Source organism: Falco naumanni, chromosome 3 (assembly GCF_017639655.2).
Source record: "Falco naumanni isolate bFalNau1 chromosome 3, bFalNau1.pat, whole genome shotgun sequence".
Classification (NCBI taxonomy): Eukaryota; Metazoa; Chordata; class Aves; order Falconiformes; family Falconidae; genus Falco; species Falco naumanni.
In genome coordinates, this window is record NC_054056.1 from 78,598,682 (window position 1) to 78,622,921 (window position 24,240).

General features: G+C 44.5%; 1 protein-coding gene across 1 annotated transcript; it reads left to right on the forward strand.

Annotated features, from left to right (window-relative positions):
* The first annotated feature begins 601 nt into the window (after positions 1 to 601).
* VXN (vexin) lies at positions 602 to 19,923 on the forward strand. Its single transcript, XM_040588751.1, has 6 exons — positions 602 to 1,012; positions 4,036 to 4,091; positions 9,461 to 9,623; positions 13,809 to 13,870; positions 15,537 to 15,622; positions 16,634 to 19,923. Exons 1-6 carry the CDS (start codon positions 946 to 948, stop codon positions 16,818 to 16,820), a joined length of 621 nt encoding a protein of 206 aa, XP_040444685.1. The 5' UTR covers positions 602 to 945; the 3' UTR covers positions 16,821 to 19,923.
* The last annotated feature ends 4,317 nt before the right edge of the window (positions 19,924 to 24,240 follow it).

The window sequence follows — 24,240 nt, forward strand, 5'->3', positions numbered from 1 at the left end:
TTTGCGTCAATGACACACACGTGCTAGTAATGAAGGCTATTCATTACATTGATACAATTTAATATCATTATTCACACTTGAAAGTGTTTCTGCTACATCAGTCGCTGGAGCCTGCAAGCCAAAATTTTGTATCTTAGGTGTCCCTGGCAGTGGTAAGTCACCAGAAGTTGAGGGGGCTGATTTTCATAGATGTGGAAAGGAACAATTTCTGATGGGAGCGTGAAGGAATGACAAGCTTTGGCAAGAAGACCCTTTATTGAAGCGCATAAATACAGAGTTAGGCCCAAGAACCATCGAGTCACGTAGGAATCCATCGATGACTGAGCCACCTGCCCTCCCTCTGCAACCACTGAAGGGCAGGGGACATACAGACCAATGTACGTCTTCCTGACGTGCCCTTCTTTAGTCATCTGCATTTGAAATCTCACACTGCAGTGCCCAGGATTCAAATACTAGTTTATGAACTTAAAAGGTAAAGCACCAAATGCTTTTCTTAATACACCTAGAATCAGCTCCTCATTATATGGGAGGAACAAGTTTTTAGAGTGAATGTGTTAAAGTATACAAAGTATGAAGTCAAATTATTTTAAAAATTCTTGCAGTACTTGTGTAAATGTTTATTTGCCTATACATTGGCTGCACAGAACAGGCTTTAATTATTAGCCATTTATTGCAGAGGATTCTCCAAACTGGGAAAAGGAGATGTAAAATAAAATGCTTCTGAGTTAAATTAAATCTTTGCATTAATAGTATTCATAGAAAGGCAGATGGGGGCAGAAAATGTTGCAATGAAGAATATGGAATGAGATGAGATCACAGCATCAGTCTGTCCTTTGTAGATCTGGACAATGATCACAGAGCCAGATTGGATTAGTGAAACCTATTTACCAGAAGTTCAGAGCGGTTGCATGAAGCTGAAAGGCAGTCAGTAGGGAGAGGTGGAAAATGCACCAGATTTACAGCTGCAGCGACGAAAATTTAGAAGTTTTCACCACTGTGATTTCATCCAAATGTGAGTACATAAAACTGTAAAAACAGCTACGGTGTTGTCTTTTAAGGGGATGGCGTGTTTAGCGTCAGGGAAATCTTTGAAGAGAGCAGCTCATCTGTTCTGCCGTGTTGTGCGGTGCTCTGCTCGCAGTCCAGTGCTCGCTGCTTGTTTCTGGAGCTAATCCGTGCAGGTGCTTCGACATTGTGGCTGTGTAAAATCTTTGCACTGGCAAAATTGGGAGATCTGGAATCGGTGTTGATATACCTATGAGGTAATTGCTAAAGTGACAGCTTGCAACTGTGTGGCTATTCTGTGTAATAGAAAAGAAAATGAAGTTGTGCAAGCAGTTAGCAGCTCAGATGAAGTGGGTGAACTGCATGAATGTTGAATTTAAGTCTGCTGGCTCAGTAAGTGGAACATTTCCAAAGCCATGCCCTGGAAATGAATGCATGATTAACATTAATTGCTTGTAATGAAGAGTAAGAACCGGACAAAGCCCAGTCTGCGTTTGATTGAACAAATTAGTTTAAGCTCAATGGCTGCCTATTTCAGCAACAAGAAAGCAGGTAAAAGCAGGGAAAACAAATTGTGGGGCCAGATCAGATCTTTACTTGCAAGCTGCGAGCATGAGCTCTCAGCTGCTTAATTTCAGAACGTAAGTGGAAATGACAAAGTGAACCATCACTGTAATTGTTTTTGTTGCCCAAAAGCTGGGCTGTACATACAAACATCCTTTCGCAGGCAAATCCAGAAGCATCATCTGCAAGCATTCATTCTTTCATTCCTGCTCCCACTCCCTGCAGAAAATCATGTTTGCAGGAAGAGCCCTGCAGCCCCACTGTTTGCATTGCTGCCATTGTATTCCAGTGCAAGTGGGTCACTTCTGGCTTCCTCCATGATTCACTCTTCTTTCAATGGCTATTCAAGTAGTTGCATGTTTGCTGGTGCTGTGACTTTCCTTTCACTCCTTGCCTTTCTTCAGCCCCTGTAAGCCATTTGCCACTTGCTCTGGCAATGAGTTGGACAGTGGATCATATACACTCTGAAAATATGCAAATGTATTAGCTAGGCACATTTATGTGTTGTTCCTTATGCACCAGCCTGGGTACCAATAAGAGCACAACAGTACTTGCTTCTGGTAGAAATCTGTATAAACTGTGCTACTCACACTGTCCAGTAAAATACTAAAAATACCATACAGACAAGACAAGAAGATAATTCCTTACATCACTAAACTTTTCTGCGCTTGGGTGTTTTGTTTGTGAGCAATTAGTTTAGTCCTCACACAAAGAAACTGCAGAAGAAAAGATGATTGCAGCAACTTCAAAAGCAACTTACAACACATTCCTAGGAAAAAACCCACCTTCATTATGTTTGTCTGGTTTTCATCCCACACTCACTGTGGTTTAAAATATAAAAGATGACCTGCAGGAGAAGGCAGTAGGGATCCCAGAGGATATCACGCCATGCAGAACAGACTGTAATCAAACTGACAGCTTAGCACGCTCTCAAGCTCTATTCAGGCGGATAACTTACTTGTGACGAGTTCGGTGTGGAAGTACCCTGTGCTGCAGCGGGTCACTGGCAGGGGCCCTGGACAAGACTGGTGACCTCCTGTGTTGCTGTCCTGTTTCACTATGGGCACAGCATAGGCCAAAACTTCCTTTTGGAATTAGTAAGTACTAATGCTCAGGACTTACATCCTCACTGGGGTATCAAGGGGTGCCTTTTAGACAAACGCAAGCTGTCTAGGAAGAGTGACTTGGGTCCCACTGCCAGCTCTGCTTGTACCAGAGCCCTGGAAAGCCCAGTCACTCATTATTCCTGCCATCAGAGAAGAGGAGTTTGGCTGCAGTAATGAGCAGCCTTGGATGACCTCCAGCTGTTTCCACAGCTTCAAAACACTTTGCAAACATTCATACATAGCAGCAATAAGCACTGCAACTCCTGGTGTTGAATGTATGCCAGAAATGTAAAGGAAAGCTCACCTGGAGAGTAAAAATCACCCATCATCCCATAACAAACCTTCCTGGCTCTTCAGAACCTTTGGATTATACATGGAGCCTGAATAGGAAACCCCCATTCATGTGCCTTGCCCTCAGGGTCAGCCTTTAGAATTGGAGTTCATTCTCCAAATTTGGCAGGTTTTTGCAGGCCTGTTTCTGTCACTGGCTGCTAAATCCTGTAGTTCTTGTGGCCTGAACACAGAGAAGGGTAATAATTTTAAAGAGCAAGGAGTAAAATACGATGAGAGGGAGGGCTGGGTGTATCAGAGTCTTCCAGGGCAGTTTCAAGTCCAACTTAAATGATCTTCACTTTTTCAAAAACAACCCTCACCTAAAAACAATCCTTTCAGTCCAGTGAAAAGCCTGGCTTATGGTCCTGGCATCTTGTGTGACTGGTGATTCTGTTTTGCCTGCGATTTTGGTGTCTTCGTGGGTCTAAGGAACAACCGAGAAATAGGCTTTAAGCAAAATGCCCCAAGTTAAAGAACCAAATGGATCATTTTGAGGATTGAAAAGGAAAGACTAGGTTTAGTACAAATGTTTGGACATCATGCAGTAAGAGTGAAATGATGTCACAAAGGAGTTTGAATGTATTGAAGAAGTCCCCGCCTAAATAAAATGATAGGCATCTCCAAAGTTAATGTATACATTACTCGTGTTTGAAGGTGACTGGATGGAAAGAGAAGCTCTTTTCCTTCTAAAACACGGGCAGTTGAGAGGTCAGGTGAAAACTAAGGAAGGAGAAGGATGATTCCTCCTGGAAGCCTATGGGAGAGGTGCACAAACTTGGGGACAGCTGTTTCCCTGTGCCCACAGATGTCTGTATTGTATAGCTAGAGCATGGTCTCTGAGATGACATTAAAAAGGACTTCTTTTTCTTTTGGGTTGTTTCAGCTGGAATCCTCCTTAAACCCTTTCTTCTTCCCCTTGTCCCCACAGGGCCCCTATGCAATCTCACAGGAATTTTAGAAGCATATGTAGCCTCATCTTGTCCATCTCCACTGCACCCTGACCGTGTTCCTGTCCTTCTTTTCACAGCATGTAGTCCAGCCCGAAGACGAGCCAAAAATACGCAGCACATCCTGACAAAGAGTGTAAGAAAAATCTCCCTTTCTCTCTCTCTCTCTCTTTTTTTTTTTTTATCTAGTTGGCTACACTTATTCTTAAAAATGCTGTGGATAAATGGGAAGCAGAACTTTCAGGGAAAAGAAGCTCATCGGTGTCTGATGCAGGGAGTGGGGCAGGAAACAGAAAGGGGAGTCTCTGTAAAGCTACAGTCTATTTACAGAAGTGCTTTGAAACTTACACGGTCTTGCTGTGCAGAGCCAGTCAAAATGAACATGGGCCATCTGAGGGAATCGTAGACATAATTCTTACCCATCAAGCCTTAATAACAGTGCCAGAGGGACAGGCAGGGATGAAAAGTAAACAAATCATATCAATACCTACATGCATTAATCAAGCAGTCAGTATCCCACTCCCCAGGGGAATTTGGGAGAAGAACACCAAGCAGTGGACTGTAACCTCCACTCAAACAGATGGCTCTGAGAGAGCCACAGGAGGATGCTTGTCCCTCGATCCCAGCAGTACCTGCCTGGCCTCGATTCACCACTGGTGCACTGCGCAGAGGGCACAGGCGGAGCTTTACCCACTCCCTGCAGGTGTGGTACCCCATACACATTCAAATAACTGAAGGTTTTTCATGCTCTGAGAAAATGTTTTCCGAGTTCGGACACTTTGACACACAGATGGGAGGCTTCTTGTCTTCACAGCCAGTTTTCCCTCCTTAAATCCACTTGGCCCATTCATATCCCATTCCGTGATCCTTTTATTGCCATTTTGACTTGCAGGAACGATGGCCTCTTTCTCTTGTGCATATCAAAGCACTTCTTACAAGCTTTGAGACTCTCCTGCCAACGTATTTCTTCTCACTACAGACCTGTCTTTTCTCTAGCACTTTGTTGAAATATTTTGCTCCATGGACTTTCCTTTTCCATGCCCTGTCCCACTTTCCAGACCAGTCCTCATTTGTAAATAGCCTCTTCTTTGTATTCCTAATTTCCTGATCTCCCCACAGCACCACAGGGCCCCTCTGCCTACCGCGCTTACCCATGCACTGGAAAAAAACTCACTACTATCACCTCTCTTGGGTATTACAGCAGATCCCAGGATCCCAGTACTTCACAGGATGCCTGAAGTGATCCCCCAAGAAGGGTCAATAACACACCTGTCATGTCTGGGTAGAAACTGTGTATATGTGTATTTTCTCAAATTGTGACTATCTTTGTCCTGTAACTCAGGCAGAGGTTTCAAAATGATGCTTCATTCCAAATGAGGCCAGAAGTTAGAGTGCTGGAGTGTTACTCCAAATAAGCTATTTTGAGATACCCCTTTTTTATTTGTTATGCCTTTGGTATATTTTGCTTTACATGTAATATAAAAATAGCCAGAAAGTCCAAACCAAAAGTGAACTGTTCTGATTTAATAAAACAGAATGCTTAGATAACTTCTCAAATTTTTTGACAAAATAGATACTTTTCTGACAAAATGCCCAGATTTTTAACCAGAATTTTCTCATCAAACTATGCAGCTGGAAAATTTTCAGCTAGCTTTAATCAAAATCTAGGGCAACAGTATGTCTGTTATCATGTTCCAAATCTCAGCAGATACATAGTTTCTGCTAAATAGAAGCCTCTAATATTTAATTTGGATTGGATCAACTGCTGTAGTAGCACTATGCTCATAAAAATTTAAGAAAATACGATACGAAAATCCCTGTTCTGTTGCTGTATTTTTAGAGATTATTTTTTTTCCTATGGGGCTTTCCTGACCCCAGCTAAAAATGTCCTTTGACTGACCCTTAGTCATGGTGCAGGCAGCATCATATGAGCTGTGGGAGCAGCTGAGGAGTGGTCTGCAGCTCCAGCTAAGAAAACAAGCAAGGCTCTCAAACCAAAGCAATTGGCAGTCAACTCTTCTGACTTGTGCATTCCTGTTCTTCAGTATGATGCAGCTTCTTACAGCTCATGTGCAAGCATTCCAATAAATTGCATGTACTGGAACGTATGTGCCTGCGAGGAAGTTGTGATTGCCAATTTCTAGACCCACAGAAAAGTAGCAGAATGATTATTTATTTTTCACTTTTGCCTCTGCACCTGCAGTCAATGCTGTAGAAATGCCTCAGCTAACATGACATCTTCTGCTCTGGTGGTTGCAGTGGATGCACAACTTTAATACTCAGCAAGGGAAAAAATAGCAAGCAACATGGACATCTGCCAGACCTTTTTTTTTTTTTTGTGGCAAAAATACTTAAAGTATTCAAGCTTCAAAGTTTTATCCAAAGCCAGGCATTTAACTGTTACCGTTCCTGGTTGGCTGTTGGTTTGGTGGTGGGATTTTGGGATCCAGGAGCAGGGTTGTTGGAACAGCCTCTGTGCTGCTCTGCAACCCTCCTGTGTCCTCTGTGCCCCCTGCTTCACATAGCTAATTCCAGCCATGGGGCTGCCAGACCTCTTCTCTCATGTGCACAGCAAAGTCCACAAAAAAAGAGACTGCTGAGCTCTGAATTCAGTCAGCATCCTGCAAACAGTCTGAGCCAGTCAAGGGACTTACAAGTTCTTAAAACAGTTTTTTAGAGAGCAGTTTACTAATTCTGCACAGTTTGGCTGACTCTGCCATTCACACAAATTTAAATTTCCTGGTATGTCTAGAAAAGAAAAGTGACTTCCAGCTGATCCTTCTGCCTTACCCTAGGTACCCTAGAGAAATGTCAGCTCCAGTTTACATCAAAACTGCACCACAGCAGGTTTAGTTTTCTGACCTAGATAAGTCTTTACATATTACAGTAATGGGTGAGGTAGCCAAAGTCACAGTGAAATCTTGAATTAAGAGATAAGGAACTCCAAAAGTGTGCTACAGCCAAATGTTACAAACAAAGATGTTCACTGAAGATGTGCTATGAGGACTGTGCTATTGTCTCCAGCTGTAATGGAAAATGGCACTGTAACTTGTTTATACAGATTTTGCTGCTTGCAGGTGTTTTGGCATTACTGATACAACATGTTACAAGGAATCTCAAAAACACAGACAACGTGCCTAAATAATTCCTGCTATTAATGGAGTTAAAAATCCTGCTTCCTTTCCCCAAACTAAATTTCATCCTTTGCCACACGTAGACAGGTTGTTAAGTTTCAAGTCCGTGGTGGTTTACACTGATCAAATAAGCCACTTTCAGGATTAGAGACGACTGCAGCCAGCATCTTACTTACCAAAAATGCTCTTTCCATCACCACGCAGAAGAAGTGAACTCAGGTGTCTCCATAGCTGAGAGCTGACAACATTTTCTGTCACACACCAAAGAAGACTGAGTGTGAGCATTGAGCATATTTCCAGAGCTGGTGGGAAAAGCTGAGCTTTGTGGCATTCCTTGAAAGCTGGAAGAGCTCAGTTCATGCTAGGCAGACTCCAAGGGCTGTCATGAGAGACCTCTGCCAGCCACAGCCTCATTGTCTTTGTAATGAAGACAGGTGTCTCCACCAATGCCACTGCAGTGATGGTGGGTAATGCCTCTGGTAAGCAGCTTGCAAGGTTTGGGTGGTCAGGGCACACGTGGACACAGGAGCCTGCAGACTGTAAGGATGGTGCAGAGGGATGGGGAGGTCCTGGAACTGGGCCAGGGGCAACTGGGTGAGAGCCAATGCCAACTGCCTAAGCAGCCACAGGAGGCCTCTCACCACCAGCATCACCCTCGTTTCTGAATCACCAGCGTGATGCTGAGGCTCAGCTGTCTGGCAGCTCCAGATTCGTGGTCAGTAGAGCCAGGCCCCAGCTGCAGCCTCCTTTAGCACATGCTTGCCTTCAAGGACACAGGTAGTCCCTTTGACTTCAACTTAACACTGGGCACATCCTTAAGTAGCTTACAGAGCAGGGACTGTGTTAGGCTCTGTGCCAAAATCCACAGAACTAAGAGAAAACCCCTCTTAGGTCTTGGATTAGGCTTTGGTTGCCTCACCAGCCCTTTCCAGCAGTATTTTTGCCTGCTGTTGGGCAGTTTGTGCTCCTTGTCCTGCTGGTCAGTAGAATCTGGGTCATGTAGCCTTCTCTAGACTCATGAGGGTACATGGAGTCAAAAAAGTAAGAAGTGGTCAGGCCGGGCTTTTTCTTTTTCCCTGTTTTGGAAAACATTGGTTTGCATGTGTTTTTATATCTGTGTAAAAATTCACGTACACAGAATATCGCAGCTTAATGGCAAACTCAATTAAAACTTACTTAAAACAAAATGGACAATCTTGCATGAGGGGACATGCTTGAATGCAGTCTTGTTTTATCTTGAGCATATGTTAGAAAGCAGAGCCATAGATGGAATTAAGGATTTTTCTATGCCAATAGCATGCTGGTCAGTTGTTGGTCTCAGTATTGAGACAAAATAACTGTATTTATACATAAAACATGCAGATGGCAACTATCAGTCATCAGTTAGATGCAAATAACAGCTTTTCTTCTGGTCTTCCAGTATAAGATCAACATAAGTAAGTCTAATAGGAAACAGTCTGAATAGTTGCTACATGTCTTGTTTCCTTGCTGGTTTGGATCTTTGCCCTGTTAAGGAGGTTCTCTGTATGACAGTAGCAAGTCTTCAGGAAAGAATAAAAAACCAAAGAATGAAACACGCTTTCCCTTCTGTCAGGACTTTAATCTTCTTGAGAAAACTGTTTCTGGATCATCCTGGATAAGAGTCCTGATGGATCCACCTGCTTGGAACTTACCCCTGTGTTTGTTAAACTCACATTAGCTCTGGCCTCCCCAGCTGCCTGTGGCAGTGCAGTGAGAGCTGTGGCTTAGTCATGATCAATGTAGAAAAGAACTTGGTTTTGTTCACACTCATTTTCAGGGACTCTGAGATACAGGGGGTCTAATGTTCAAAGATGCAGCTCTCGGTGAGTTTTGGTTGTGCAAGCTAATCTTTGTGAAGACTAATCTCCAGGAGCACAATTATTCACCACTCTGTATCCTCTATAGTCATTTACCAGGTATAAAATGTAATTAAGTCCAAAAGACAGGTGAAGCCATGAAGAAATAACATTTGTAATTCACATTGTGTAAATTTAACTGATTGCCCGAGATATGACACAATAAGAAATCAAATTTGAGGTGTCTCAAAGGCATAGCCCATTCAGTAGATCCTGAAAAGCACCACGTTTCAGTCTCCCAAGGAGAATACAGAAAGGTGCTGGAGAGATGCCACATTATTTTTCCATACTTTTATACATCTCATGCATGGAGGCAGGAGCCAAATAAAGCAAACCCCACAAATCCCACAATCCCCACCCAACAAAATCCCCTTTGGATTTTGTAAAGTAAAGCAGTGGGAAGCCCAAGTACCATGCTGCTCCCCCGTGACCTTGACAGACCACCCAATCTCCAAGGCTGGGTGTAACAGGATGGATTTGCCTCTTCCCTGTAGGTGGTAGCCATAGCTGATCATCGGCCCCACCGGACAGAGAAGCTGCAGCCCCACCAGGATGACCTCCTCCAGGTGCTGTACAGGGAAGACGAGGTGCAGGGCTTGGGCTGCCTGCAGAGCCGGCAGCGGGGACCCTGCCCTGCCAAGGGTGCTGCCCAGCACGGTAAGTCCACAGCAGCAGCTTTATTCCTCTGTGGCTTCAGAGCATTTTTAGATATTGCAGTCTTCCTGTTTGCACTTTGTTATGTTCCTGAAGGATACTTCCATGCTTAAAATGTCTGGTGGAATTAATGAGATAATTACCACAGCATTGCAGAGCTCTCGCTTTATTCACAGTCATAAACTCGCTTTATTCAGTCGTAAACGCTCCCCTTCTGAAGGCTGACAATATTTTAAAGATGATAGATTGCAAATGACTGAGTTTGCCTGAGTCATCTTATTATATAAGATCCCTGTTCAGTTGCTTAGAACTTACCAGAACACAATTATTTGGGATGAAATTTTAGATTCTGGATGTCAGCCACAGACCTGATTTTGTTTTTTCAACCAAAAATTGTTCAGCATATTTGTGAGAACCCGTGAAGGAAAAACAGAGTTTGCCAATGCAAAACCAAGGAAATGAGTAAACATAAATAGACTGGTCATTCAGCTCCTTCAGCACTGGTGTGTTATGTTTGGAAGGTCGAAGCTGGAGCTGGGCCATGCAGTTTGGCAAGGGGTGGCCTTTTAATCAGAAATGCATCTTTTGCTTTCCCTTGAAAGCCACCCAGATGCAGTCAACGTCATAAGCCTTTGAAAAAATCCCATGTGGCACGTGATTTGTAGAGACATGAACAACTAACTGTTGAAAGGTGCTAAATCTGTAAAGCAGACACTACCATGCAGGTGCGTGTTCTTCACACCACCAGTCTGCAGCCGCACTGCACATCAGCCATCCCATTAGGAGCACGGACCAGGCAAGAGCAGGACCTGGGAAACTGGGAAGGAAGAAACTCAGCTTGGGACTGTATGGAAAGATCTCAAACCAGGACGAGAGTCAAGGTGTGGCTGAACAAAGAACTGGGGCTACAGGGCTGGAGTGGTGAGAGGAGGAGGAATGGCTGGGACCGGCTGTGGGGTGAAGAGCGGCAGAGAGCCAGCAGGGCAGAAAGGAGGGACTGCTGGTCTCTGCTGTTAGGGGAAGCAAGAGGTGAAGGATGACAGGTGCAAACAGGAGAAAAGGTATAGGAACCCAAAAAGAAGAGCAGAAAAGAGGGAAACAATTCTCATGGTAGGAGAAAGGGAAGCAAGTGGGCAAAGAAACTGGGATGCTGAATGGGAAAGATGGAGGAACTCAGTTTGAATTAGAACAAAAGAGAGATGAAAAGGACTGACTGAGGAGTGGAAGGAGGGGTCGAGGAGAGCAGGACAAGACAAACTCACCAGGAGCATCTGGACAAGACAAGAGAGCTACTGTAGGGCTGCCCAAGCTTGTGCAGCATGGTGAGGCTGTTTGTCAGATCCCTGTTCCCCCCAGCACAGAAGCTGCTCAGAGATTGCAGCAGGGCATCTCCTGCAATAGGTCCCTCGCATCTGTCCATCACTGCCACCAGACTGCTCAGTGATGCTTGGGACCTCACACGGCCAATGTATCCCCCTTTTCTGGGTGCCTGCTTCACACCTCTGACTGTGACACCCGGGAGCACTCAGTTGCTGCTGCACGAAAAACTGTGTTTTGACTATAAACAGTGCTGTGTCCTGCTCAAGCCTCCAGAAAACCCAGGAACTTTTAGTCTCAGTACCTACCTCTGTTTTCCTGGCGTAACTCCTTGTCCTCTAGAAGGTGATGAAGCTGTTTTTGTAAAAATTTGTGCAGATGATGACTACAGTGATCAGCAACACACAAAAACCCGTGAAAATATTAATAGTTCTGTCCTCAGAGGATTCACTGGTGGGGAAAGTAAGTGTAGGACTGTGCACTGAGAAATAAAAGCCAAGGATGAACTACTGCTTTCTGAGTCAACACTGTCTGTATGGGTGAAGCAGAAAGTCTGGAAAAATGGCTTCTGGTCTCAAATTAGAGACTGAATCTCAGTGTCTAGATCCTTGGAGGGGATGAGATAACTTTGATCCAATTCTGGTGTTTCATAATTTTTGAGTGTCTGACTTTACAGATTTAGCATTTTAAGGGGAAGAAAATAGAAGTGCTTGCAAATATCTTTATGAAAACAAAAATAGCTTTTTCTTATGATGTGCTGCGGTACCCGGTTTCACTGTACCAATACCTACACAGAGAATAGGGTGCCATGAGAGAGTCCAGAAAGGTTTCTTACAGCTGTTTCTCAACAGCTGGAGAGCCAGCACAATGTAATGTGAAGTGAGCTATATATATGTATATATATTTTCATTATATATGAGATATATATATGGATATGGATCCATCTATTTTCGTTAATCTCCTCCACATAAATTTAACCCTTAAAAACATCCTTCAACTTTCTTACTGGAAAATAGTCTGTGGAGTTTTCCACGCTTGCTCCACAGATAAGTACTGTTGAATATTAAAGAGACTTCAGATCTGGTAAAGCACAACTTGGAAACTGGGTGATAGAGTGAACAGTTCAATTTCCAGAGTAGGTGAAAAATGTGTAAACAAGGGCACAGATGAAACCATCAGCACATTTATTGCTGTATCGGAGCATAAAGACAGCCCATTCCACATGTGGGAAGGCAATTAAGTGTAGAGGGAGGCCACAACCAGCAATTCCTGAGTGCACTCAGAGCTGTACTTTGCTTCACAGGATGGATAGATTAAGAAACAGTTGGACTTATTCTCCCAGAAGGAAGTACTCAGTTTTGTACCAAGTTTTTGTACAAGCACTCATCTTGGAAACATAGGGCAAGTCAGAATAACAGGCGTGGAGCAACCTTTATCCCAGGCTTGGGCATCCATAGCACCTTCTGGAAGTGGAATTCACACTGTACCCACTCACAACTGTCCTGAGGAGCGCTTATGAACCTGAAGCCATGAAGACTTACTTTTGCTTAGATAATTTGCTAAAAGTTTGTCAGAAAGAATATTTTCTGTATCTAGTAAGAAGAGAGACAGGGCGAAAGGGAGAGTCAGACAGTATAAGAGCAAACAAAACAAACAAACAAAAAAATATGGACGTTAGCTGAAGCACTGCTGCCTGGAGCCACTTGCTGAATACTGTTAGTACCTAATAAGCAAGATGAGAAGAGGTAATTGAATTAAACTTTCACATGAGTGATACAGTTACATACCTAATGGAATTACTGGCGGGGGGGCAGGGAGCAGGAAGAGAGAGGCTGGTTAAGGCATTTGTCATGGTCAGATATTGCCCCCAGAAGGAGAAGACAGTTCTGATTGCTAACTCATGCTGGAGACAGCACTATAAGCAGCACCTTGGCTATTTCTGATGTTTGCTTCATTATTTAAATTGCATTGGTCACAGCAGTTGTGAATCATATTCTATCCTCTGTCTTGGTGAATCTTGGTGTTTCTGTAGATCCTTGCTCTTCACTTACCTGAATATCCTTTTTAAAAACAGCAAACAATTGAAAACAGCCAGAAACAGAAAGATTTTTTTTTAAAAAAAAAAAAAGAGAGATTTCCACATTCCCAAGCCAAATGAGAGGATTTGGCTCCATGAAAAAAATCTGGCATCCCTCAATCACTTATTTCCTCGGCACCACTGGCAGAATGTCAGTGAGCATTTATCTATGGATAAGTTATTGGCTGAGCACTCACTTGGAGCTAAAATGTAATCTTCAGATTTGAGGACAGCAGAGAGAGGTACCACTCAGCCATAAGCAGTCAGAAAGGTTGAAATCCCTTCCTGTGACGGTGTGGATGTAGCGCACATCTCTGCCCAGGCAAGAATAACTCCTGAGGGCAATCCAGAAAGGAGAATGATCTCCTAGGCAGGAGAAACCTGGCAGTGGGGACTCCAAGATGCACAAAACCTGCATTACCCAACCTCTGCTGAGAAGCAGCAGATGGGACCATTCTTTGTATATACATACACATGAGTGTTCACAGAGGGGGAAGGAGCCTTAGCTTGGCCTGCTGAGGACAGTTCATCATCTCATTTGAAAAGTCTAGGAGCTAGCAGCTGGGTGACTTTCCAGAATGACTTAAGTAATTCCAAAATCACTTATTTTGACATCACAGTAGATGATCAATAAAGAAACTTCTGCACTTTTGGCTATAATCAAATCTAGTGGGACTATCACCTGAATCTGGGTTCTGTTCATATCTGGGTTTAACTGCATGAAAGGAGGCTTTTAATACAAGCTGTGCCAATGGGATGATTACCAATAATGCCATGTTTCTTATGCTTTGCAGTGGGAATTACTGAACAAGAGTCATCCAAGTCCTGTAATCACCTGCTGGATGGAAAATCTTTGGTAAGTAAATACAGCAAGACCAGCAACTACTGTCTGATGCATCCTAAAACCCAGTACCTGTCAGCATGTCCCACATTAACAGCATGTCAGTCCGTTGCGGTACGTGCAGACTTCACAGCCTTTGTTAAGGCTTTGAGACACGATTTACACCAGAGAATCCCCAGCTAAGAGCAGAGACTGGCATGGGACAGCTGCCCCTCAGGGAACCAGGAATGGTTGTGGGATGGAAACAGGCAGGCTCCCATTCTGGATGCTCAGCCAGCCATCTGCAAGAACTGGGAGAAATTAGCCTCTTGTTTCTCAGGGAATTTCACAAACTGGGAAAAAAATATTTTCCAAAGTGAACAAGCATGAAATAATTCATATTCTCCAGAATGCCAACCTGACATAATAATCAGATCAAAAATGTCAATCAAGACTTGATGGGAAAATCATCATATGAATCCCAAAAATTTATTCTATAATTGACAGACAAATTTTTTTGGTTAAAAATTACTCAGCTTTACTAAAATGTTTTCCCTCTCTTCTTTTTCTTACAAAAAACCCCAATTTTCAAAGTCTCTACATTTTATGAAAACCAGACTTTTAAAACAAAATAGTCCTTTGAAAGGTTTCTGACCAACATCAGACCATGCTATAGAAACTTTATGGCTTCAGATGCTCTTTTGAATGGCTGCAATATACTTGCTGGCTGGTAACCGGGCTACACTCGAGAAAAATGACTGTACAATATTGAAGGGTGGTAAAAATTAATGGTATTCAGCATAATTAAACTAATTGCACCTACCAATAATTAACCCAGTTAAATTTCAAAGAATGCTTGCAAAAGTAATTTCAAACATCTTTAAGTCTTGGGATACTGGCAGAACACACTTAAATGTACCCAGTCTCAGATTAATCCCACAGGAAATAGCCCTAGACAGATTAAGACCAGTTATAGTAGTGACAATAATATGAAGAAATTTTTCAGTATTGCCAGTTAAATCAATAAGTGTGTTTGTTGCCTGAAATGACAAAGCACATCACAATTTTTGACATTTTTTCTATTTCTGGGCAACCCACACTTTAGCTTACCATCTTGGAGGATATGCCAGCCTCAGTGGCCTGTTTATGGGAAAAAGTGTCTCAGTTCTGGTGGGCAATTTACAATCAAATAAAGCCAGGAGGAAGTCAATGGTTAGGCAGTTGTGGGTCCAGGGCAGAACTGGAGCACGAGCCAGCCCCCCCCACTGCAGAGCAGCACCCAGCAGAACAGGGAAATATTTCTGAACATGTCAATGGCTGGGACGGTTGCTTGCCAGCCAGCTGCAGAGGTGGCCTGTGACGAGCTGCAAGGGGCAGGCTGCTCGGTCAGCACCGTGCCTCACCTCCTAGGTGAGCTAGGCATAAACACTAGGGAATAAAAAGTTCTGCAAGCCTCCCTCCTTTGACGGGAGGTGTAATTCTTGATCATACGAGCCCTGTGCTGAGCTCAGGGAGACTGCTCATGTGAGCAATCAGCATTTGTGTGGGTAAGAGTCGGGCAGTCAAATCCTTAACCCGCTTTCTCTTGTTAAGAGATTTACAGTATTTATCGATTTTCCTAAACTGGCCTCTTTCCTCAGATGAACCTGTGGTCCCTACTCATCAGTAGCATTTCCTAACGACAAGCTTTTTGCTCCCACAGGTTCCACCATCACCAGTTGCCCATATCACGGTGAAAGCGGTGACTGTCACAGACTCGCTGACAAGTGACAGCACTTCTATGGAAAAGTAAGTCCCTTCCCACCCCCCCAGCCAAGCCTGGGGGGCTGCGTGGGGTGCTGCCGAGCTGGGAAGGGGACAGGGCACATCCACCACAGGTCACACTCTCACCAGAAACACAAAGAAGCGTTCAGCTGCAGATCTCCTCTGAATCGGAGCTGTAAAACCTCAGTGATTTACAGTAAAGCCATGCAACTTGCTTCCCAAAGGCAAGGAGAGATCATCTAAAGGACTTGCTGATTATATTTTCAGCCATGGCCATTTATATGGCTGCCCTGGTGCCAGTTACAGCTCTGCTTTATCATTAGGGAAAAAAGCATCTAAAATCAAAATTTAAATCATTTCCCCCTAAGTCTATAATATTTGCCCTAGGACAGCTTAGAAAATGTAATATTTTTTTTGTTCTAAAAAATGCTTTATTGTCTTTAAGTGTAATTAAGGAACAGCTTGACCATAGTACAAGTGCACTCATCAGTAGGCAGTTCCCAGACACAAATCTGGGTGATATTTGAGATGTCACCATTGACAACTGAGGGACAGCAACAAATTCATCATCACAGTGTCCTCACACTCCATGCACAGAGACAAAAATCCCCCTCATCCAGAATAAGCCAGCTCAGCCCCCTTGGCCAGGCGGAGCTCACCCTGCCTGGGCACTGCTGTGTGGTCCCCAGGGCTTTGGTGGAAGGGCCCAGCTTTGTCCCTGGGCCACCTGCCAGCTTCTTGTCTGGGAGCAAACACTGCATTTAGGATGCAGTGATGCATTTAATAGTGGTCCCGCTTGTATATAGCCCATCCCCTTGTGTGAGTGTTCCCTCTGATAATGAGGGAATAAGGGGCACTGAGCGGAGCCGGGGCAGCCACATATCCAAGCCCACTGCCCTGCACAGCCCCTGCTCATCCCAGACTTGCCAGTCCCAGGGTTGGGATGGGCACAGACATACCTTTACAACCAGGCACCCCTTGGTATTCAGTGGCCGTGGGGCTGAATGCTTTGTGCATCTGTGCTCTATTTGCTAGCCACAGGCAGCACTGGAGAAAGACAGCAGAGTATGACCTGAACCTGCCACTGGGAGCAGAAGCTTCCCTACCGCTGACAGGAGGCAACCTGTGTGGGACGCCCAGCCTCCTGAGGAAGATGTGGATGAAGCACAAGAAGAAGTCAGAGTACCTGGGGGCGACAAACAGTGCCTTTGAGGCAGACTGATAAGGCTCAGCAGCACTTGGAAAGACAGAAGGTCCTTTAGCCAAGACAAGGTGCTCTAGGATCGATGAGGGAACAAACACGGCACAGCTCATTCAAGAATACGATAACCTTTTTATTACTTGATGCCATTGCCTCAGAGCGGCAGGAGAAAGGCTAAGGTAAAAATGGTGAACATGATGCAACTCACTGGCTTCTTTGTTGCAATATACTAAAATCCCAAGTATCCCACTAGATTTACATCTCGACTCAATGATGCTGAAACTACTGCTGCTGGCCCATTCACCATTTCACACATCCTGTCTGAATCAGCTCAGACTTGCAACAAGAAAAGCCTGCCAGGAGGTTTGTGTATTCCTGCAAGGCAACAGATCGATTACAGAGTGCCATTAAATCCCAGGGGTCTGCTCATTGTCTGCCACTGCTTGTCCTCTTCCCCCTTTCATATCATGAGATAAAAGCCGCATCTTATGATATGCTTCGTGGAATGACATAAGCTAAACATCTTTTTTCTTCAGTTTTGATGTTCTAGGACAGGAGTAAAAGATGCAAAAAAATTAAAAGAATGGCTAAGTTTGCCAACACACGTTTACCAAACTTTGCTACGTGACAAGTTGGTGTTTCACAGCGTCCTGCCGGATGAGCAATTGGATAACCTCAAGAGATACTTTTTTCCATAGAAAGAGTTTGTACGTTAAGTGGTAGTCAGCAACTTACTCCCTACCCATGTGGTACAGGATATTTCAGTAACTACACAAAGTACTAGCAGGAAAGAAAATACGTAGATGGTGCAACTAGGTAACTAATAAGGTATTTGCATATAGAATTATGAATAGATGGATTTAATGGAATTTGCTCAAAAAAATTTCTCAAGATTTTTTTTTCAATTTACAAATTGCTGGTCATGGCCCCTTGGGTTTTCCTTTCAAAAAAAAAGTTTTACAAAAAAGATTTCACCAGCATTACAGACAACATTATACTAGCCATGAACAGTACTTGCCTCATATGAGTGCTCCCCTGGTTATCATAAAAGACTTTGGTTTTCCTAAATACAGAACTTTATAAAATTGGAGGAAGCATATCTCCTGTTGCTCATAGTAACGAGGATTTTCTCTAGTCTAACTGCCAGTGCTCCAAAGCATAAATGAAAAATAAAATCTTACTCTATGACAGAGACAGAGGAAAGAAGCACCCACCTGAAACCTGCTTGCCTGCAGCCAGTGTAGTAACATGCACTGAGATGCCATCATACACAGTGCCACAGCACCGAGGCGGGGAGGCTCCAGAGCCGTGAATCCACCAAAAGCCTGAATGGTGCATCCACAGCATAATGGCAGTTACAGCTCCTTCCCCTTCTATTACAACCACCTGGGCAACTTCTGCACTTGGGGCAGCTGCTGACTTCATCCACTGCTTGTGTTAAGATCATTTTCAACCTGGACTTAGAAAAAAGCATATTCTGAATTTGTCATACAGTGCAGGGCTGTGGGAGCCTTGGATTACAGCCTGCAGAGCTGTGGGCTCAGGCAGTTATCCCCAGTCAGGGATCACCAGCTCAGAAATACCGGGGTACCAGCTGGTCGGGAGGGAGAGGCTGCTGAAGCAGCCAGGTCCTCTGGCTTTGGGGCAAGCAGGTAAGAGCAGCACACAGCAAAGCTTCGCAGCTTGACAACACGAGCAACTGAAGTCCATGGGATGGGAAAATATCTGCAGCAGCCTGGTAGCTTTACAGAGCAAATGTCCCCCAGTGGCTCCAAGGAGGGCAGCAGGGGACACCTGTGTGGCTGGATGTGCTGGAGAATGCAGTAGGATGGAAGTTCTCATTTTTAAAGGTACTGTGGCTTTTCTACTACAGCCGGAGTCTGCCAAGAAGGAGAGAGGCAGTAGACCTTCATAAGATACTTCTGTCAGCCCTCACACTCAGCTGCCTGTCACTGCTTCAGTCACAGGCTTCTCCTTCAGAGGTGCTCAACAACTCACAGAGGACAGCCTCGCAGAAAGAAATCACACAGACTCTCCCTCTTCCTTAGCAAAGGCAAAAGTCCTTCTCTGGCCCAGCAGCCTGACAGGGGGATGATTTGCTCTCCTGCTTTTCTTTCTTCCTCCTGGGAAAGAAGGAGAACACAGCTCCTTGTTAACCACATGCTGAACGGCCCCAGCTACTGGCAAGGCCAGGAGAAGCGGCGATGGTGGCCCGGCATTGACTATGTGTCGCCAGCCACAGCACACAAGAGCAATGCCAGTGCCCGCAGAAGGCTCCACACCTGAACAGCCCAGAGCAGTTTTCTCACAGCAGCCACCTCACCTTTCAATTAGAGCCTGACACGTTGGCCCTGTGTAATAGTCTGGACACTGTGACCCTGCCAGCATCAGGTCCTCCATAATTGAACCAAGCTGGAAACATGGCCAAGACTTCCCTGAAACATCTTTTACAAGTATCACCAACCACACTACACCCCCTCGCCCAGCCCATAGAAACCCTGCCAGAACCCTCAGCCTTGTAGGCACATGCTATTATTATGCATATAGGTAAATCTAACAAGCTCAGTGGGACTGCTCTCTTGCACAGCAACGCGTACACTCAAGGAGTAGGGGGAATAGTAATTACCAGTTCCCTTTTTTGGTCTTATTCCCTAAATAAAGGAAAAATAAAGAAAATGAACAGACACCGGGAAAAGTCCACTTGCTGAATTTGGGGTAGTTAAGACCGTGAGCATTTGTGGTACCTGCCCTTGTAGCTAACGTGACCCATAGGGCACCCAACACAACAGTCCAGGGCAGCAAGTTCTGTCTGTTGAGAAAGCTGTATCGTAGTATTTGTTAATCAGTAGCTTTAAGCAGTATGAAGATGGAGGTGAAGAGGAGATGATTAATGTTTCTACCCAATAACTACTGTATCTTTAAATGTGTATTTATGGTTTTCTTATTTATTTAATTTAAAATTTGGATCTACAAAAGGAGGAGACATTTATAAGAAGCGTATTTAATTTCTCTGTTCCAGGAACTGCTGTGAAGTTTTCTAGTATTGTAGTAGATACTTATTTTACTGATTCAAATAAAATATGTCCTATTCATAAAAAAAAAAAAAATAAAAGAAACAAGTAGCATGCGGTAACATATGTGTCTCAGTGACTTAAAAGCTTTTGGGAAGCATTCAGTGGCAAGTAAAGGCAAGTTTTATGGTACTGAAGAATATGAACACCTGATAGCAAAGAACTCAAATTTTTCTTCCCACAGGGAGAGCCTGGAAGTGTATGCTTGCGAGTGGCTCCAATATTTTATGGGTGTTAGAATCATTGTCTGTTATCAGATATTCAGAGAAAAGCCTTGGCCCTGCCAGCAGTTAGACATTAGACAACACATTGCACACCTGACCTCAAGCGCGTTGTGCGTTATGGATATGACATTTAGTCTGACTGCAGCCCTGGGAGGTAAGCAGGTCACCTCCCATCAAACAAGAGCACCAAGACAAAGACTTCTCAAAGGTAGTTAAGGCTCTGGTAGAGAATAAAGCCAAGTGCTCCCCCATCATCTGTCCTACCAGTTGACAACAGTCACTTAACCTACTCAAACACAACACCGTCCTTGGAGACCCTATGTTAAACCACGGCCCAACCCAAGGTGGGTCACACAGGGGTGCAGGAGCCCAAGCTAGGGGAGCTGACTCAGGACTGCAAGGGGAAAGACCTTAAGACACAAGGAAAGAGAACGTATGGTGTTGGCATCCTTCACCAACCCAGACTTCGGCAAGCCCATCCGTTACAGGATGACTTGTCCCCCTGCCTACAGCACTGCCCATACCCCACACAGCTCTGGTGAAAAGGTGCCACATTTCTGGTCCTTCCATTACAGACAGTGTCTGCATTTAAAATGAGCATGTATCCTCATGGGGAGTGTCATCTTGGTGAGTGCCCACACCGCAGGATTTGGCACAGATTTTTTCCAGGACATGGGGTAACAACCTGGCTTCTGCTAGGAACTCATCTGCAAATACCCGACCTTTAGTCATACGTTAAAAATATCAGCATGAGTATGGAAGAGGATGTGGATATGCAATACATTTTCCAGATGAAACCGTACAGAAAGCAATGTTGGGCTGGCTCCAGCGCACTGCCAGAAAAATGTGAACTAGTGTTTAAAAAAAAAATAACTGTACCATTTTTCCATCAAAGACAGAGAAGTTGTTAACGGTGCAGCTGAAAGTATTGCCTCTGGCACTGCCTGACACATGCATGTTGTCATACTTTATAGCATCTGTGAGGAGATGCTTTTTTCACAATGTTTCATGTCATTTTATTATTTTGGGTTCCCTGGAACTAGAAACTAACTGGGGTAACCGACCTGACTGAAATAGACTGCATGGTGACTATCCTTCACACCTACAGTAATTTATATTTCATTTCCAAAAAAAGGTTTCTAATTTCTTCTCACCATTTCAAAAACAACTTTGTGATAGAGCTACTCACTAAAATATCCATCATTACTTTACATACCACTTTATTTAAATAAACTGTAGTAAATTTAAAGCTAGGCTACTATATAAAGTAATTCCTACTGATGCATGAAAAAAAATAATCTCAGAAAGGCTTTGCCTGCCTTTCTTCCCCTTTTGCACTCACTTCACAGATCTTGTAGCAAACAGGTTTGCCAGAAGAGTTGATCACAGACACATCACCGTTTGGGGGAATACCACACACTTTCTACAGAAAATATTTTCAACTCCAACATTGGCATCTACAGAATAATTTCACATTTGAGAGTTACCCAGCCAGAAAAGTTGCAACATCAGACTTGTGCACACGAACAAAACTGAAACAAGTCAGATTTCTCAGATGAAATCCCTGCCCAGAAAGGAGTTACGTGGAGTCTGCAAACGATATAGATGTCAAATAGCCATAAATATTTTATGAGATATTTTTTGAGTCTCAGCATTAACTCCAAAGTTTATTCATGAGCAGCTCAACCCTACATGGCATTCAAAGCCCCCCCTTTTTTTAAGGGGCAGAGCTATCATTAAATGAATGGGCACACAGGTCACTAAAAAACTAAAGTGTTTAGGATGAAAACAAGAAGCTGAATTAGATTGTTAGATGAAGGCCCAGAAAAAAAACAAGCAGCTGAGCTCAAAGGGGGACAATTCAGCATGAGACAGAAGCACGTGTGGATGATGTCCCTCTTCTCAGCCATCAGACTGGAGTCACTGCAAAAGAAGGCATTATGATTAACAGCTCTGTTAATAAGCCTTAGGGAGCAGCCAGGGCCCCCACAGCTGACCCGAAGGCGGGAGATCAGCACAGACACTCACTGGCAGCCCCCGCTCCCAGCCAGGTGTTTCACCCCGTTAGACCTCCTGCCCTGCAGATTCACGGGCCTAACATCTTACTATGCTTTATTTTAGACCCATATTTTCCTACGGCGCCGTCACGTTTTGCATATCAGTGAAATAGTAAGAAGCAGCACACAGTCTATTTGCCCGATGCTCCCTTTTTTTGGGGAGGGGGGGGTGCACTGGACCATAAAGCAGAAGAGACATGCAAAGAGCCCTGCAGCATGCGCGGTCCTTCCCCCCTACATCTGATGAGGCACTTTTGGGCAAAGCGAACCCTTGGCGCAGGGAGCTGACTCTGTGAAACCAGCCGCTCCGCCGAGGCGCTGCCTGCTCCCACGCTGCGCCAGCAAAAGCAAAGGCGGGGTTTGAGAAGAACAGCATCCTCGTCCAAAGCTGTTGTCTGAGTAACAAGGACCACTAAACACACAGCAAAAGCTCCAGAAGTTACAGGCTGCTTTAGCCCAGGACTGCAGTGACAAGCCTTGCAAGACTGTATTTAACTGACTGCACAGAAAGTCCTTCAAGTGATTTTTTTCTAATAAAGACACGAACCTTTCCTGTGAAAATTTTAACCCTGTAACTTCTTTATAACTCTATCCCAGAGCCCTTATAACACTGGGTATCTGGTATTTGTCCTGTAAGTTAGGATGCAAGCAGATTTTTCAACTTGATTTGAAGCAAATTGGATAAAGATTTGTCTATAATGAACACTTATACATGGGGTTCATCAACACTCAGACTCTTACAATGTCTGTTCTTTTAATCACAATGGTAACATCTAAAAATCCAGGCTTGACTGATCTTTTTTTTTTTAATCATTTACATCATAAATAGCGATATCAAGCTATTTGGCTGACAACAACATGCTTGAGGTGGGTTATCCCATCAGCGGAAGAGACACAAATATTCTAGGGGAAAAAAACAAGAAATAAGCCTCCAATCATTTTCTTCCATGGACAAACCCTTTGACACAGAGACTGCCAGCAGCTGGCATGTTGGGCTCCTGTGCCTCAGTGCACCAGCCACACACAGCAAAGGCAAGGTCTGTGCAAAGCCGCCGTGGGGTAGGCAAGCCTGTGAATAGAGGATGCTACCACCCAAGCTGGGCTTGTGCAAGGGAGCCTTTATTTTGCGACCGTTGCACCCATCTTAGCTGATGTCTGACTGATGCATGCTAAAGTAGCTCCTTTTGCAGGCAGGCACAAGGCCTTCACCAGACAGTGGGTCTGCAGATGGAAGGCAGAGATGCTCAGTAACTACGTGGTGCCTCAGGTGATGCCCTTTCTCCCCTCACTTTTGCCACCTGAAGAAACAAGACAAACTCCATCAGTGTGACAGAGTCACCCCACACGTGCAAAACAGCTACGGTCTGGTTGCCACCACTCCAGCACCTGTTTTGCCCCATGTCAATCCTCCCGGCAGGCAAGGAGCAGTAACCAGCACATGGTCCCTTGCCAGGAACCCCAAAGATCAGGAAGACTCAGCCCAGGCTGCCTTCCTCCCCCACCAACGGTACTCCCGGCCATGCTGCAGCCAGGCCCACATGCCTCCTCATGCCAGGGAGGACATATATGTGAAGTGCTCACACATCCATCAGTGCAAGCATGCAGAACAGGGTCTGGCCTGATTTGCATAGCAGCCACACCAGCTGGACACATCAAGGGCCTCTCTGCAGACCATCTCCTCAGCCCCCAGGGTTAAAAATACCTTCTTACTGCATGTGATCACTGCTGGGCTGGAGACACGTGTAATTAAAGCTCAGCCAGGACTATCAGTAGGGATGGAAACCCTCTGAATACAAAAAGTACGGGGGTCAGCAGCCTCAGCCCCCATGGAGGGTCAATACCTGGTCCAGGCACTAAAGCAGGTGCCAGCAGCTCCATGCAGATAGTACAGTAAGGAGGAAGGCTGCGTGTTCAGGCTGATAATGACCTTTCTGCAAAAGCAAGAGAAACAGCTTATTCATGCAACTCTTGATTTTTGGTGTGACCAGCTGGCTCACACCAGTCTCACCAACAGCCCCCAGCTGATGTCTGAAGAATTGTATGAATTACCATTGTATCATACTGACACAGAGCACAGCTCTGAGACCAG